At 39.3% G+C, this 14,081-nt stretch overlaps 1 protein-coding gene across 1 annotated transcript in view; it reads left to right on the top strand.

Moving 5' to 3' along the window:
• The window catches only part of LOC111863139 (peroxisome biosynthesis protein PAS1), a 92,572-nt gene that overhangs the window by 44,464 nt on the left and 34,027 nt on the right, over positions 1 to 14,081 (top strand). The window contains exons 12-14 of the mRNA XM_023849185.2: positions 6,750 to 6,884; positions 10,002 to 10,066; positions 10,970 to 11,029. Of these exons, the coding sequence (XP_023704953.1) occupies positions 6,750 to 6,884; positions 10,002 to 10,066; positions 10,970 to 11,029 (260 nt within the window). The remainder of the gene's footprint in view (positions 1 to 6,749; positions 6,885 to 10,001; positions 10,067 to 10,969; positions 11,030 to 14,081) is intronic.

Here is a 14,081-nt window from a genome sequence, read left to right as displayed (position 1 = left end):
TTAACAAGCTACCCAAATATTTAAAACATTTCACATTCTCCAGTTGTTTTTGGTCTATCTTTATTGTGACTGGGGTTGGTTGTCTCGAAATTTTCATTACTTTTGTTTTCTCCACATTCATTTCCATGCCATAGCACCTTCCAATTTCAATTAGTCTATCAATCATGCCCTGTAGCACAGTTTCTTCCTTAGCCATTAACACAAGGTCATCTGCATATTTCACAGTTTGAATAATTTGCCCTCCTACTTTGAAGTCACCGAGCCCATCCAGAGCTTCCTTGGTAAGGCATTCGCTGTACAAGTTGAACAGAATTGGTGATAAACAGCATCCTTGTCGAACTCCTCTTCCAATCTGCACACTTCCTGTCTCCCCCCTGTCCAGTCGTACTCTAACTTTCTGATCCATGTACAATTTGCTAATCAATCTTCTTTCATGCCAATCGATACCTGTTTCTTTCAGGATCTGCATTAATTTGGTCCAGTTTACCCGGTCAAATGCCTTCTGCCAGTCTATGAAGCAAACACACAGTTCTTCATCTATCTCCAAAGTTCGTTCCGCTATAATTCTCATCATCCCAATTGCATCCCTGGTTCCTTTTCCTCTTCTAAATCCAAACTGATCTTCTCCAAGTACATCCTCTATTTTCCTTTCAATTCTTCTTTTAAGTATCTTTGCTATTATCTTTGCTGTATGTGCAATAAGACTTATTGTGCGATGGTCGCTGCATTTTGTAGCTTTTGTCTTTTTCTTTAAGGCAATCATTGTAACTTCTGTAAAGTCCTTGGGCCACTCTCCACTTTCATATATGGTGTTCATTAGTTTTGTCAGTGTTTTCAAACCACCTTCTCCCAGTAACTTGAGCACATCTCCAGGTACATCATCATCTCCTGTAGCCTTTCCCTTCCTCATTTCCTTGATAGCTTTTTCCACCTCACTTTGTAAAATATATGGTCCTTTCTCGTCTGTATCTACTTCTTCTTCCGGTTCAACTTCTAAGGTTTCTGGCCGATTAGGTCGATCATATAGTTCTGTAATATAATTTTCCCAAATTTTCAGCACTTGCCTCTGATCTACTATTCTATTCCCCTGAGAGTCTTCGACGCCAATATTTAGAATCCCATGATTCTCTTTCCATCCTAGTTCTTTTGTCTTCATGTACATCAAATCATAACGGCCTGTTCTTTGAAATTCCATAATCTCATTACATATCTTCTCAAGATATTCCTTTTTGGCCCTGTCCGTGGCTCTTTTCAATTCATTCCTCAGTCTCCTGTATTTCCTCCTGCCTTCTTCATTGTTGACATTCTTCCATTTCCTTCGCTCCTCCATTTTACTCATCATCTCCTGTGTAACCCATGGTTTTCTTGCTATCTTCTCAACTTTACCTACCAAATCACTGATAGTATCTAACATGCATTCTTTTATATCGTTCCACTGCGCTTCAGCATTTCCGCTTTCACCTTCAATTGCACCGAGTTTCTCTTCTAGAGTCTCTTGCACGCTTTGTCTTTGAGCATATAACTTCTCCAAATCCCATCTGGGTCTGCGCTTTCGAAATCCTATAATTTTCTTCAACCTGGTTCGGAACTTGGCAACCAGCAAGTTGTGGTCAGAGTCAATGTCTGCCCCAGGAAGCGTCTTCACATCCTTCACACTGTTTCTGAATCGATGTTTCACAAGGATGTAGTCCAGCTGATGCCTCTTCCAATCCCCAGGTGCCTTCCATGTGTAAATTCTTCTCTTTGGCTTCTTGAACCAAGTGTTGGTAACAATCAATCCATTTCGTTCACAAAAGTCAATAAGCATTTGACCTCTGTGATTCCGTCTTCCTAGTCCATGTGATCCAACAATATTCTGATATGGTTCATCTCCAACAATGCTGTTCCAGTCTCCCAATATGATGCTGTTTGTGTCTCCTCTTCCATCTTCCTGAAGAATTTCTTCAATTGTGTCATACACTTTTTCCACTTCATCATCTTCATACTCTGATGTTGGCATGTACACTTGTATAATCAGTATATCTACCGGTTCCGCCTTTAACTTCAGAGCAATAATTCTGTCATTACAAGCAATCTTCTTAACAACACTCCTCACTACACTTTTATGCACCACTATTGCCACACCTCTTTCAGCCCGTTCACCTCCGGAATAATACACCGTATAATCACCCCTTCTTATTTCACCTTGTCCTTTCCACCACACTTCACTGACACCTAGAACAGACACCTCATTCTTCTCCATTTCCATTTTCAAATTCTCCAATTTGCCTGATTGATTCAAGGTCCTTACATTCCATGTTCCAATCTTGTAGCCATGATGTTCCTTCTGATCTTCGCACTTTTTCTTGTTGTAACGCCTGCGTGACATTTCCTCTAGAAACACTCCCCCCCCCCGGAGATCCGATTGGGGGAGTAGTTTGCCTCCGGATTGTTTTGTCTCCAGAGGAAACATCTCGCATACTTGGTATCTCTGTTTTTGGAAAGAGACTATCCAGGAAAAGTGATAATGTGGTAGTTTTTCTATTTGCTTTCCACCTCGCAGTACAACAGCCATTCAAACCACTCTGGTCACGCCACATCATTTAAAAAAAAATAACTAATTCCTCTTTTTTATTTCTAATGTTTCTTATATTTTGATGATATATGACAAGAGAATTCTGCTGACTGTTGTTTCCATTTTGAGTTATTCCCATAAAAATCCTCACTTCTCATATTTGGGATCTTCGGACGTCTTCTAGGGGGAATAGTTTGCGACGCTACACTGGCTATTCCCTGATCATCAGCTGAGGTTATTGTTGCATCCTCCTTCTATGTTAGACTAATCGGCATTCCAATTTGTATTTCCTGCAGCTGCATTTCAATTTTTTCCATTAGTAGCATTACTAGCTTGTCTTTACCTGAGTTTCTTATGTGTAGTCCATGACGCGTAAAATCTTCTCTTTCTAGGTCTGTGTGCATCATAGTCGTTGCCTATATTTGTTGGTAATATCATTCAACTTTTTATTAAAAACTTTAACCTCCTCGTTAACTATTGGTGTTTCCATCAAATGATGCCCATGGGGGGCACCTATACTTATGATATTGGTGTGTTGATTCCCCAACAAAAAATGATGTGTCCACTTAATTCCTCTTGAGATGTTATTCCTCATAATGTCATTTGACCCTCCACAATATATGAGCATGTCCTTTCCTGTCCTGCTGTGCAGTTTTAGTCAATACTTTGACATTTGCTCCAGGTGTAACATAGCCTGTCACTTCAAATTGTTCTTTAAATGTCTCCCGTAATTTACTAGCAAAGCCCCTGGCATGGCTGTCTCCAAATAGCACCATTTTGTGTTTTATATTTATTTTTCCTTTTGCTAATTCCGATGTAGCAAGACTTTCCATAAACATCGGATCGCCTAATATACTCTTTTTCTTTGTGTTGTGGCGGTTGTACTCTGTTGATTTTCTTAGTATTTATGACTGGAATATTCTGAAGAGTATGTAATGTTATGTGAAATATTCCTCTTTCTTATTCCAACAGCTACCTCAATCCATTCAGTTCTCGGAGCTTCTAGTCCTTTATTGTTACTACTCCTTATTTTTACTTCATGTTCCAGTTTCACTGTCAAGGCATTCATAACCTCTCTCACATGCGGATGGACTGCCATGTGCCTAAATTCACATAATTCTTCCAAATCTAGCTCCACATCTAAAATATCTCTATAATCTCCCTTATTTCCATTATTCATCTTTCCCATAACTTCATCTCTCTTATGCACACAACTTATTTCTACATTCAATATAATATCACCATAAGACAACATCCATAGTGAACTGATATGCAGTACTATAGAACTGCAGGTACCTTGTACAAGTATGTGTGTGTGGGTACACTGTCTGTGAGGGTGGGTCTATGTATTCTGAGGCTGCATCGAATAGGATGTTTTTATGTTTATTGTCGTTGGCTTTCTGTTCACCTGTTAACTTGTTATTGAGCTTATGTGAATACATGTAAAAGTTGTTTATGTTCATTATTTGTCCCTTTCTTGTGTGTCCATATTTTCCATAATGTCCTCTGTTTTGCCATAATGATATATATTTTTCAGTATATATCCAGCAAATCCTGAATCCTCCCTATTGTATCTTATGTTATGTATGTGTTCTTTGTATCTGATTCTTAAGGAACATCCTGTCCACCCATTGTGTGACTCTTTGCAGTCTGAGAATGTCAGTTTGTATGAGGGTTGGAACTTTAATAGTGGCAGCTGTTTATTTACAACTGGTACAAAATAAATGCAAGTTTCAAAGTTTTACTGTCCTTCAATGTAGTCACCAACGCTGTGTACAACCCATTGCCAGCGATGTGGAAGTCATAGGATACTTTTAGCAGTGCCTGTTGTGTTGATAGTTCAAATGGAGTGGTCTACTGCCTGAAGAATCTCTGGAACAGTTCTGAGGCAAATGCCACAAAGTTGTTCCTTCATCTTAGGAATCAAGTCGAAGTCACAAGGGCTTAAGTCCGGGGAGTATGGCGTATGGTACAGCATTTCCCAGCCCCATCAATCGAACAAATCAGCCACAGCTTGAGCTGCATGCGGCCAAGCATTGTCCTGCAAAATTATAGGTGGGTTCTGCAGAAAGTGTTGCCACTTCTTTCTCAAAGCTGATCACAGGTTGTGTTCCAAAAATGAACAGTAATACTGCACATTGATGGTCTGCTGTTGGGGAATAGTTTGCGTTAGGATAATACCATCACAGTCATACATGAGAATCACCATAACTTTCACATTGACAAACTTTTGATTTTTGTGGTGACCCGTAATGACGCCATTCATTCAATTGGCGTTTCATTTGTGGCTCATACGATTTGGCCCATGTCTCATCCAGTGTAATGATACAGCATAAGAAAGCCTCTCCTTCGCGCTCATAGCACTCCAAGTGGTTACAAGCAGTGTCGTATCATAGCCATTTCTGCATTTCCATCAAATCATGTGGAACCCATCGTGATGCAATTTTTCGCATGCCCAGGTGTTCCTTCAGGATGTGAAGCACAGTTGTATGCGCTAATCCTGTCCCTCGGGCCAGCTCACGAATCATATGGCGTCAGTCACTCTCCAGTAACGCAGAAAGAGCATACACTTCTTCCTCACTGACACTAGGACGACCTGGCCGACACACATCTGCCACATTTTGGCATCGCTCGTTGAAGGCTTTTACCCACCTTTCCACTGTTCTGTAAGGCAATGCAGATTCCCCGCAAGCCTCTTGAAGACCTTGATGACACTGTCGTGCTGTATGGCCTCTGGCACATTCAATCTTTATCCATCTCTGTTGTTCCTGTTTCAAAAAAATCACGGCAACACTAAATTAGACCGCCAGCGAACACAAGGCTCTGTTCTTCTCGTCACTGTGCATGCACGCGATGTGGAAAGGGAGAGTCCATTTGTTCTGAGGTATGGTAGGTATGTAAGTAACGTGTGGTATAAGCGACATTATTTGGTTCCATTGCATGGCGTCTTTACAGCAGTATTGCCGCTATTACAGTTCCAACCCTCGTATATGCCACTGTGTTCTTATTTATTGATTTATATATCCATGTTTTTTAATAACTTTTTGACTGTGCAGTTGTATTTGGTTTAATTTGTGTACACATGCAAGAAATTGATGACTTTCATACAAAGAGAGCCACATACGAGGGGGGACCCAAAAATAACCGGAAACGACCTGTTGCGCGTGCATGCTTTGTAGTTACGAGTTGTGCTGCTAGGTGGTGTTAGCTGGGGGTCTCCCGCGACTGTTAGTGAGCTGGCGTCAGTCTGAGTTAAGTGGTTTGTCTGTGGTGCTCTTTTGTGTGCGTTCCTGTTTCAACCCTTTGGCGATTAGTGAGATGGCCGACCAGAAGGAACAAATCAAACAAAATCAAACGTGCAATTGATGAAGATCTTCGAAAGACCATTGACCAACTTTCTGAGGAAACGAACATCTCATGGAGCACGGTCCAGCGAATTTTAACCGAAGGTTTGCACATGAGACAGGTGTCTGCAAAATTTGTTCCTCGCTCGCTTGGAGATGACCAAAGAGAAAACCGCGTGAATGTTTGCCACAACTTGAAGAGTGAAGTGCAGTTTTCCCTAACAGAAAGCAAAATTTCACGCACACTCTTTGTTCCTTCTGGTCAGCCATCTCACTGATCGCCAAAGGGTTGAAACAGGAACGCACAAAGATGTTTTTAGATATTTTTATGTTTAATGGATGAACATGAAACTTAATTTGGCTTTGATGAGTGTTAAAAAAAGTGGCTGCAGTCAGTCTGACCACCAGTCGTGCAAAAGTCCATGGTTGTCCCAGTTTTAGTTTTGCCAGTCATAGTGCTTTTCAAGAATATAATCCCCATCGTTGGAGATGGATTACTGTATCATATTGACTTCTGTGTAATTAAGGCCACAAGTAAGGAAGATAACCTTGGGTCTCTGCTGATTAGAATATTACTATATAAACCATGAAACAGATGAAAATTCTAAAATTCTATTCCTTCTGAATATTTGTACATAGATTATTTTTAGCTGGAATTTGGTTCACAGTCTAATGACTGATTTTTGTTATTGACCTACGTTGGCTCTGCCTTGCATGTGCACATGGTCAAACTGTCTGATTTTTATGTTTTTCAGTACTATTACTCTCCAGCCACCAGCCCTGTAATGCCAAAGAATTTAAAATCCCTGTGCCCAGATGATTAAATTTAATATTGTGTTGTGTGTTTCCAGTATCCTGAAATATTTGAACATGCTCCACTACGTCTGCAGTCAGGTTTGCTGTTGTATGGTGCCCCAGGTACTGGAAAAACCCTGCTGGCTGGTGCAGTAGCAAAGGAGTGTGGTCTGAAATTTATCAGTATTAAGGTACATAATCTACATGATGATAAATTTAGTCTCTCCAGGATCATCACTTTTATAAATTTTGTCTTTCATTATAATTTTACCGATGTGGTTAGCATACTAGATGTGGGGCATCTGTGTTCATACACAGGAACATTGTATTCAATGACAGAATTTGTTCTCACCTGGAAGATACAAATGTATGTGATAGATGTTTTATTACAAATAAAGGAAATTCTATACCATAATATTAATTTGTGATTTTGAATTCATGTTTTGTGGGCCTTGGTAATAGAATTACATTCAGTTAAACTTGGGGTTATACAGAAGTTCATATTTTTTATCATTTTTGTTTTATAGTTTGCAAATTGTATTTTTGCATCAGAAAACAGTACTTAGTTACATACTTACTTACTTATTTAGGCCGTGCCATAGCTCAAGCGGTTAGTCACTGGCTTCCCACTGTGGCGGCCTGAGTTCGATCCCGGGTCTGGTCAAGTGGGATTTGTGGTGGAAAAAGTGACGCTGGGGCAGGTTTTCTCCGAGTACTTCGGTTTCCCCTGCCAATCTTCATTCCACCAATTGCTCCACAATCACCCTAACCTATCATCTGGGGCCGGTACAATAGGCCAGAAGTGGCCGCAGTACAGAGGACTTAGTCCCACCCCACTAGCAATAAGGAAAAAAAAATAGTACTTATGGAGCTGAGCCCTTCTTGAGGGGAAGCCAATTCTGCAGCTACTCAAGAACTTCCCAGCATTTTATTTACCATGTTCACAAGAGCCCTCCGCTGATCCCTGTCCTGAGCCAGACCAATCCAATCCATACCATCCCATCCTATCTATCTAAGATCCATTTTAATATTGTCCACCCACCTGCACCTTTGTCTTCCCAGTGGTCTCTTTCCTTCTGGCTTTTCTACCAATATCTTATATGCATTCTTCTTCTTCCCATTCATGTTACATGCCCTGCCCACCTCGTCCTCCTTGACTTGATCATTTTAATTATACAAGTTATGAAGCTCCTCATTATGCAGTTTTCTCCAACATCCTGTCACTTCATCCCTCTTCGGTCCAAATATTCTCCTCAGCACCCTGTTTTCAAACACCCTCAGTCTGTATCAGAATACAGTGCAATGAGGAAAATATTTGCTCATGAAAATCTGAATCATTATTATTATTATTATTATTATGGTTGTTGTTATTGTTATTGTTATTGTTATTGTTATTATTACTATTACTGTTACTATTATTTAACTGCAAACCGGTCTTCACCCAGTGGCAGTGCTACTACAATAAGACAACAGAAAATAACACACATAAACACGTTCAAACAAAACACAGCACACAAACATTAGTAGAAAAGTGAAACATACTGTACAGGATGTACCAGGAGGAATGTGCCAAACTTCGGGAGGGTGTTCCTTATGTTAAAGTATGCCGATATAACCCAAAACACCTATGTCAAAAGTTGAACGGTTACGGAGATAATGGCCAGAGAAGTGTGAAACTTTGACCGGTGTTACACACTTGTTAATTACAAAATGCTTATTAAAACTGGCAGGAATATGTGGTTTCTGTAATGTGAATAAAGTACGTAACATCAGACTAACTTGTGAGTGAGCCATAAAATTGAAGTACAAAATACTCGCTCGCCATGTCATAATTGTCCTTAGGTTTCCAAGCACTATACATGACACATGACTGGCAAGCGCTGACGTAACATGGCTGACTGTGCTATAAGCCGACCACATAACTGTATTAAACGTACATTCACGGAAAATATCTTTTGGAATTTCGTTTCCATTATCTCATGTGGATTGTTATGGGACCACGTATGTACAATTTGTAAATTATTTACACCGTCAAGGGTAAAAGACGCCTCATCACTGAATAAAATGATGCTTAACAGTTCGGGATGAGCTTTTATCCAGTGGCACAAATCCATACGCTGTGCATGGTCGCCTGGTTCCAGATGTTGTACCCTTTGATTCATGGTAAGGATACAACTCTTCATCATGTAAAGTTCTCCACACCTACATACGTGATACGCTGATGCAAGAGGCCATTCTACAAGTGGACAGACGCGGACTTCTCTGAACAATCTCAAGAATGTTCTCTCGTATGTTTCTCATTCGTACATCCTCCCTTTCAGAGTGCACAGAAACACTCGGAAGAGAACCAGTATCACGCAATGTCTGGTGAATTCGTCTAAATACACTTCAAGATGGAATCCTTCAATTGGGAAAACGCCTTTGGTATTCTTCAACAGCAGCACGTGCATTGCCACCGCAAAATCCATCCACAAAATGCATATCACAATATTCCACGTGTGAAAACATGAGTCATTTCAGCAACTCCGCACAATTAACCTACCAACCATTCACGACCCGGCCGCAACATATACTGAAGGGAGCTTACGGCTAGTGTGAATCACCACACTCAAGGACAAACATAGATAAGACATCTCAGCTGACAGGTATAGTGCGTGGACCCGCCAGAAGAACACACTTTTCTCGGGCCATTATCTCCATAACCGTTCAACTTTGGACATAGGTATATTTCTGGTACTTATTTCTGTTAGAGGCTGAGTCGACCCCAGGGCCATAGTGCAGCTGGAAGGATTAGGTAAATTGAAAACAATCCAATGACATCATCGGGATTCGATCCTGCGATCTTCCAGCTTGTAGCATAGTGCCTCAGCCAACTACGCTACCATATGTGAAGAGATATGTATATTGTGTATTCAGTGTTATTCATTGGTCCACTCTAGCAAAGTCATTGAGCTCAGTTTTTACTATGTTGCTTATCCCTTATAATTTACTCTTCTTTTGAGTACCTTTGACACAGAAAATGAAGAGAAGCGACAGATCAGTAATATGTATAATTCATTTCTTGTAGGTTATGTTTGTGAGTATTTTAGCGCTAGCTTCATCAAGGAGTAATCCATCTTAGTATGTATTTCACTTTTTTTAATGAGTCTTATTACGTGTTTGCAGTTAGGGTTCATATTATGTCAGAAGTAGATAGTAAAACGTTAAGCTTGAATCAGAAAATTCTATCAACATTATGCTGACTTAAAAGTACTGCATTAGATTAATAGAATCATGTAATGTAATAATATAATGTGATTCGTTTCTAGGGTCCAGAGCTGCTGTCAAAATATATTGGCGCAAGTGAAGAAGCTGTAAGAAACATATTTCAAAAGTAAGACCATCACATTAATTTATACTGCCAGGGATGGGTGAACTCTTGATATCTTGTAACCTGAACATTTTGGCCTTGATAATACAATTAATACAATTAAATATGATATTGATTTAAGATTAAAGTTTTTTGATGGTGGTGTGAGATGTTGATTAAAACTATTGTTTTGGACTTTCCATTATCAAGTTTTTTAAACAACTGTGTTATGGAAATTGGTTATATTTCCTTCTTCAGGTGAAAAAAACCTACTCTATTGGGTCCCTAGATAGAGCTACACTAACCATGGAAATAGGACTAATTTATGAATTGTAATGGTTTAAAAATACTGGAATGATTGTCAAAATCCAGAAGAATAGTTTTAATCAGCGCTTTTAAGATATGTTAATTACTTTTATGCTTGCATCATAACCTTTTTGGCTAGTGAGAAGACTTCATATTAATTCATCCATTTCTGTATTCTAGATACAGTATGCTGTGAAATACACATACTGACATTTTTGTTTGCAACAGATGGTCACAATTAGTAAACACTCTCACACATCTGTTATTGTATGTAGTTTTGAAATTTGTTACAACTTGGTAACTTGAATCAACAGAGAGAGGTTTATTAAATGTGAGATCTGAGATTTTCACTGCGATAACTATCAAGATTACAGTCTTTTGGGATGTGACATATAATTTTGGAGATGGGTACCAAGGTTTCAGAGGAATCTGACCCCTCCATCTTCAGGATAATAGATAAAGGCTCCAGGTTTGTTTCTGAAGCATTAGTACCTCTCTACAAAATTGCCTGATGTTACATCCCAGAAGACAATAATTTTAAAATTTCATAGTATCTATTATCATGTATATGTACACTTGATTGATGCAGTTTCTGAAAATGGTGAAATTTTCTTGTTTCAGAGCTCAGAGTGCTAAGCCATGTGTTATTTTCTTTGATGAATTTGAGAGTCTTGCACCAAGGTAAGCTTATTGGTGTGTGTAAGACATAATAAAATTTGGTTTTATTGGCTGTACCTATCCCCACAATGGAAATATGTTTTTATGTTCTAATTATGTTATACAGTGTATCCCCACTTAAGAAGATCCTACCTAAAACGTTTTCCAATATATAAAGAGTTAAAATTTGTTGGTCCTGAAAGTAATACCATAAGAAGAATGTATTTATATCGTGTTTAAAACGTTTCCCACTTAAGAAGATATTCAACCTAACAAGAGCAAATTTAGAGACATGTGTTGAACTTTTTACCCCTTAATATATTTTTGTTGGATGATATTAAGCATATAGAGAAGCAGATGGGAAACAAAGCAAACACTCACATGTGTGATACATGTTGCAGGGCTTAATAGCACTCTGTAGTGCTTAATGAGTGATAGAAAAAACTCCGTGATTTTAGTCCGCAAGCGAACTGTACCAACCAAGCAACCGCCACTTGTTGGCGAAGTTTGGTGCCAACTTTTGCAGATAGAGGGTGTCGCGTGGTCAGTGCAATGAATCCCCAAGGCCCTTAATTTTGGTTTCCTAGACCGGAGCCACTATTTCCTTGAAATAGACCTTCAGTTATCATCACGAGGCTGAGTGCACCCCGTTCCAGACCCACTACTTCTCAGAAAAAAATCTGGTAGCGCCGGGAATCGAACCCGGACCTCTGGATCTGTAGCCAGGAACGCTGACCACTGGTGGAATTATTGATGACTTTCAAACTTTCTCCGTCCATCTAGCTGGCAGTATGATCTTTGTGTGCAAGGTTACATGTAGTGAAGATCTGTGTTGAAGTCTGTGAAGCTATGTGAAAGTAAACTGACCCTGTGTTATATACAGATATACAGTAAACCCTTGCTAATCTGAATTAATGAGGGGAGAGGTCATCCAGATTAACCGATAAGCTGGATTAATGAAGCCAAAGATATCCCTATAAAAAACTTTGAAAACAAATAAATATAAAATTTAATAACAACAGGTAGTGCCAATGAAAATAAAAAATATCACTGCAGCAATTTCTTCGTCTGTAATAAGCTGAAATCCAGGGACTCCTTCATCCAGCTCAAGCCAATCTTTGATATATTCATGCATGGTTTCAGTCTCTCCAGCTGCCCTCAGCACAGTCTAAAAGTCCTCTTGCTCTAATCCTGCTTGCTCCTAAATCATATAGCTTTTAAATTATGTACTCAACTGTGAACAGAATTATTCATATTTTGACTGGATTAACTGTAACCGGAATAATGAGGGCTTACTGTATACCAATGTACATGACTACAAAAATAAGCAAAATGCAAAAGGTTATCAGTTTCTGTGAAACTGGAAATGATCAAGAAGGAACAAATAACATGACACTATTGATACCAAATAAGAAAAACACTTCAGCGATGTGTAACTACTGAGCCAAGCAGAAAAAATGTTAAAAAGTTCTAATATGAGATGATGATTCAGTGCTTTTAGAGTGAGTCAGGCAGAAAGTGGGATTATATGTACCAGTTCAAGGGTTTTGAGGCAGAAGTTAGAGGAAATAGTCGTAAAACTCTACATTGAATTCACGCCTTTGAATGGATGGCTCAGTCAATTCAGCATACATGCAGAACTTAGCTGCAGAACAAGGAGAAGGGAATCCCAAAGTGAAACTGAAGAGGAGGTAAGAGCCTAAATGATGGGATTGCTTCCATCATGTCTGACTGAATACCATCAAAAATGTATTTAATACAGATGAGTGGGGGGTTTTTCAACCTACTCCTAGATAAGAACATATTGTCACATGTGTGGAATCCAGAAGGGTTACTTCCATGGAAACGCTAGAACAGACCGTTGCATGGGAAGTAACAGTAGCGGTATTGTAATTCTAACAGTGAGTCGTTGCATAGAGAATGCCGAATCTCCCCGGAGATGAGTCTCCACGGTTATAACGAGGGTTCATTGCATAGCAGTGGCCGAGGTTATAAAAAGGGTTGAAGGCATTTGCCAAGTCAGTTGGAACCTAGACGCCATACGATATAGAAGAAGACAGCAAGAAGTTAGTCTTGGGATAGCCGCTGCTGAAGACAGTCAGGATCAAGCCACGGCCAAGGACAGCTGAGATGTCGTATTGAAGTATTGGGCCAGAAGTCAAGTGATATTGCAAACGATAATAATTGTAAGGTGTGTAAGTGTGAGTGTCCAATAAAGATTCGCTAAATCTGAGACCCACGTAAAGTTATTTGTCACGTGACATACCCAACACGTGGCAATATGCTTTCAAACATGAAAGTTGTCAAAGGGCAGAAGGAATAAAGATAGAATTACTGTGCTAGTGTGTGCAGATATGAATCGATCAGAAAAGATGTCATTGTTAATAATTGGAAGGTCAGAGGAGTGAAGATGCTGCAAGCATTTGAAATCCTTAACGATGTATAGTTGCAGCTGTACTGTATGGCTAACTTATGCACTGTTCTTGGAGTTTCTAACTTGTTTTGAAAGGAGAACGGCCAAATGCCAGGAAATACTGCTGAGACCAGCATGCACAGCTGCTTCCTTAGTGGCATGTGTCATGTGCCAGAGACAATTGTCAGAAACCTCTGGAAGTGGAAAATTTTACTTCATGCTTGTTTGAAAGCCAAGCAAAACAAACAAAGCTAGATAGGTTCTGCAAGAGAGAATAATATTTCAGAACAGACTATTTGACTTCAACCTTGACAGTAGGGACATGTAGTGTATATTTCAAAGCCTGTTTGATCACTGTGTTTTTGGCTACTTATTCAGTGTAAAATTATAAAGTTTTAAAAAATTATAAAAAGATAAAACAGTTCCATCCAGTGTGACTGGTTTTCATATTTCAATTTTTAATGCCCTTACATGTTTCGGTCCTTAGAGACCAACATCAGAGGGACATCGATACAGTTTGGAAACCACCATTACAATAGGTGTTTTGAGTGTTAAGATATATATATATATATACAGTAAAACTTGGTTATAGCAACATCGGTTTCTGTGACACCTTGTCTATTGCGTCTAATATTCAATGGTACGAACTAATTCCTCATAAAG

This window comes from Cryptotermes secundus, unplaced genomic scaffold, assembly GCF_002891405.2.
Source record: "Cryptotermes secundus unplaced genomic scaffold, Csec_1.0 scaffold6, whole genome shotgun sequence".
In the NCBI taxonomy this organism is placed as follows: domain Eukaryota; kingdom Metazoa; phylum Arthropoda; class Insecta; order Blattodea; family Kalotermitidae; genus Cryptotermes; species Cryptotermes secundus.
The sequence above is the reverse complement of the archived record's forward strand: the minus strand, read 5'-3'. Positions and strand labels throughout refer to the sequence as shown.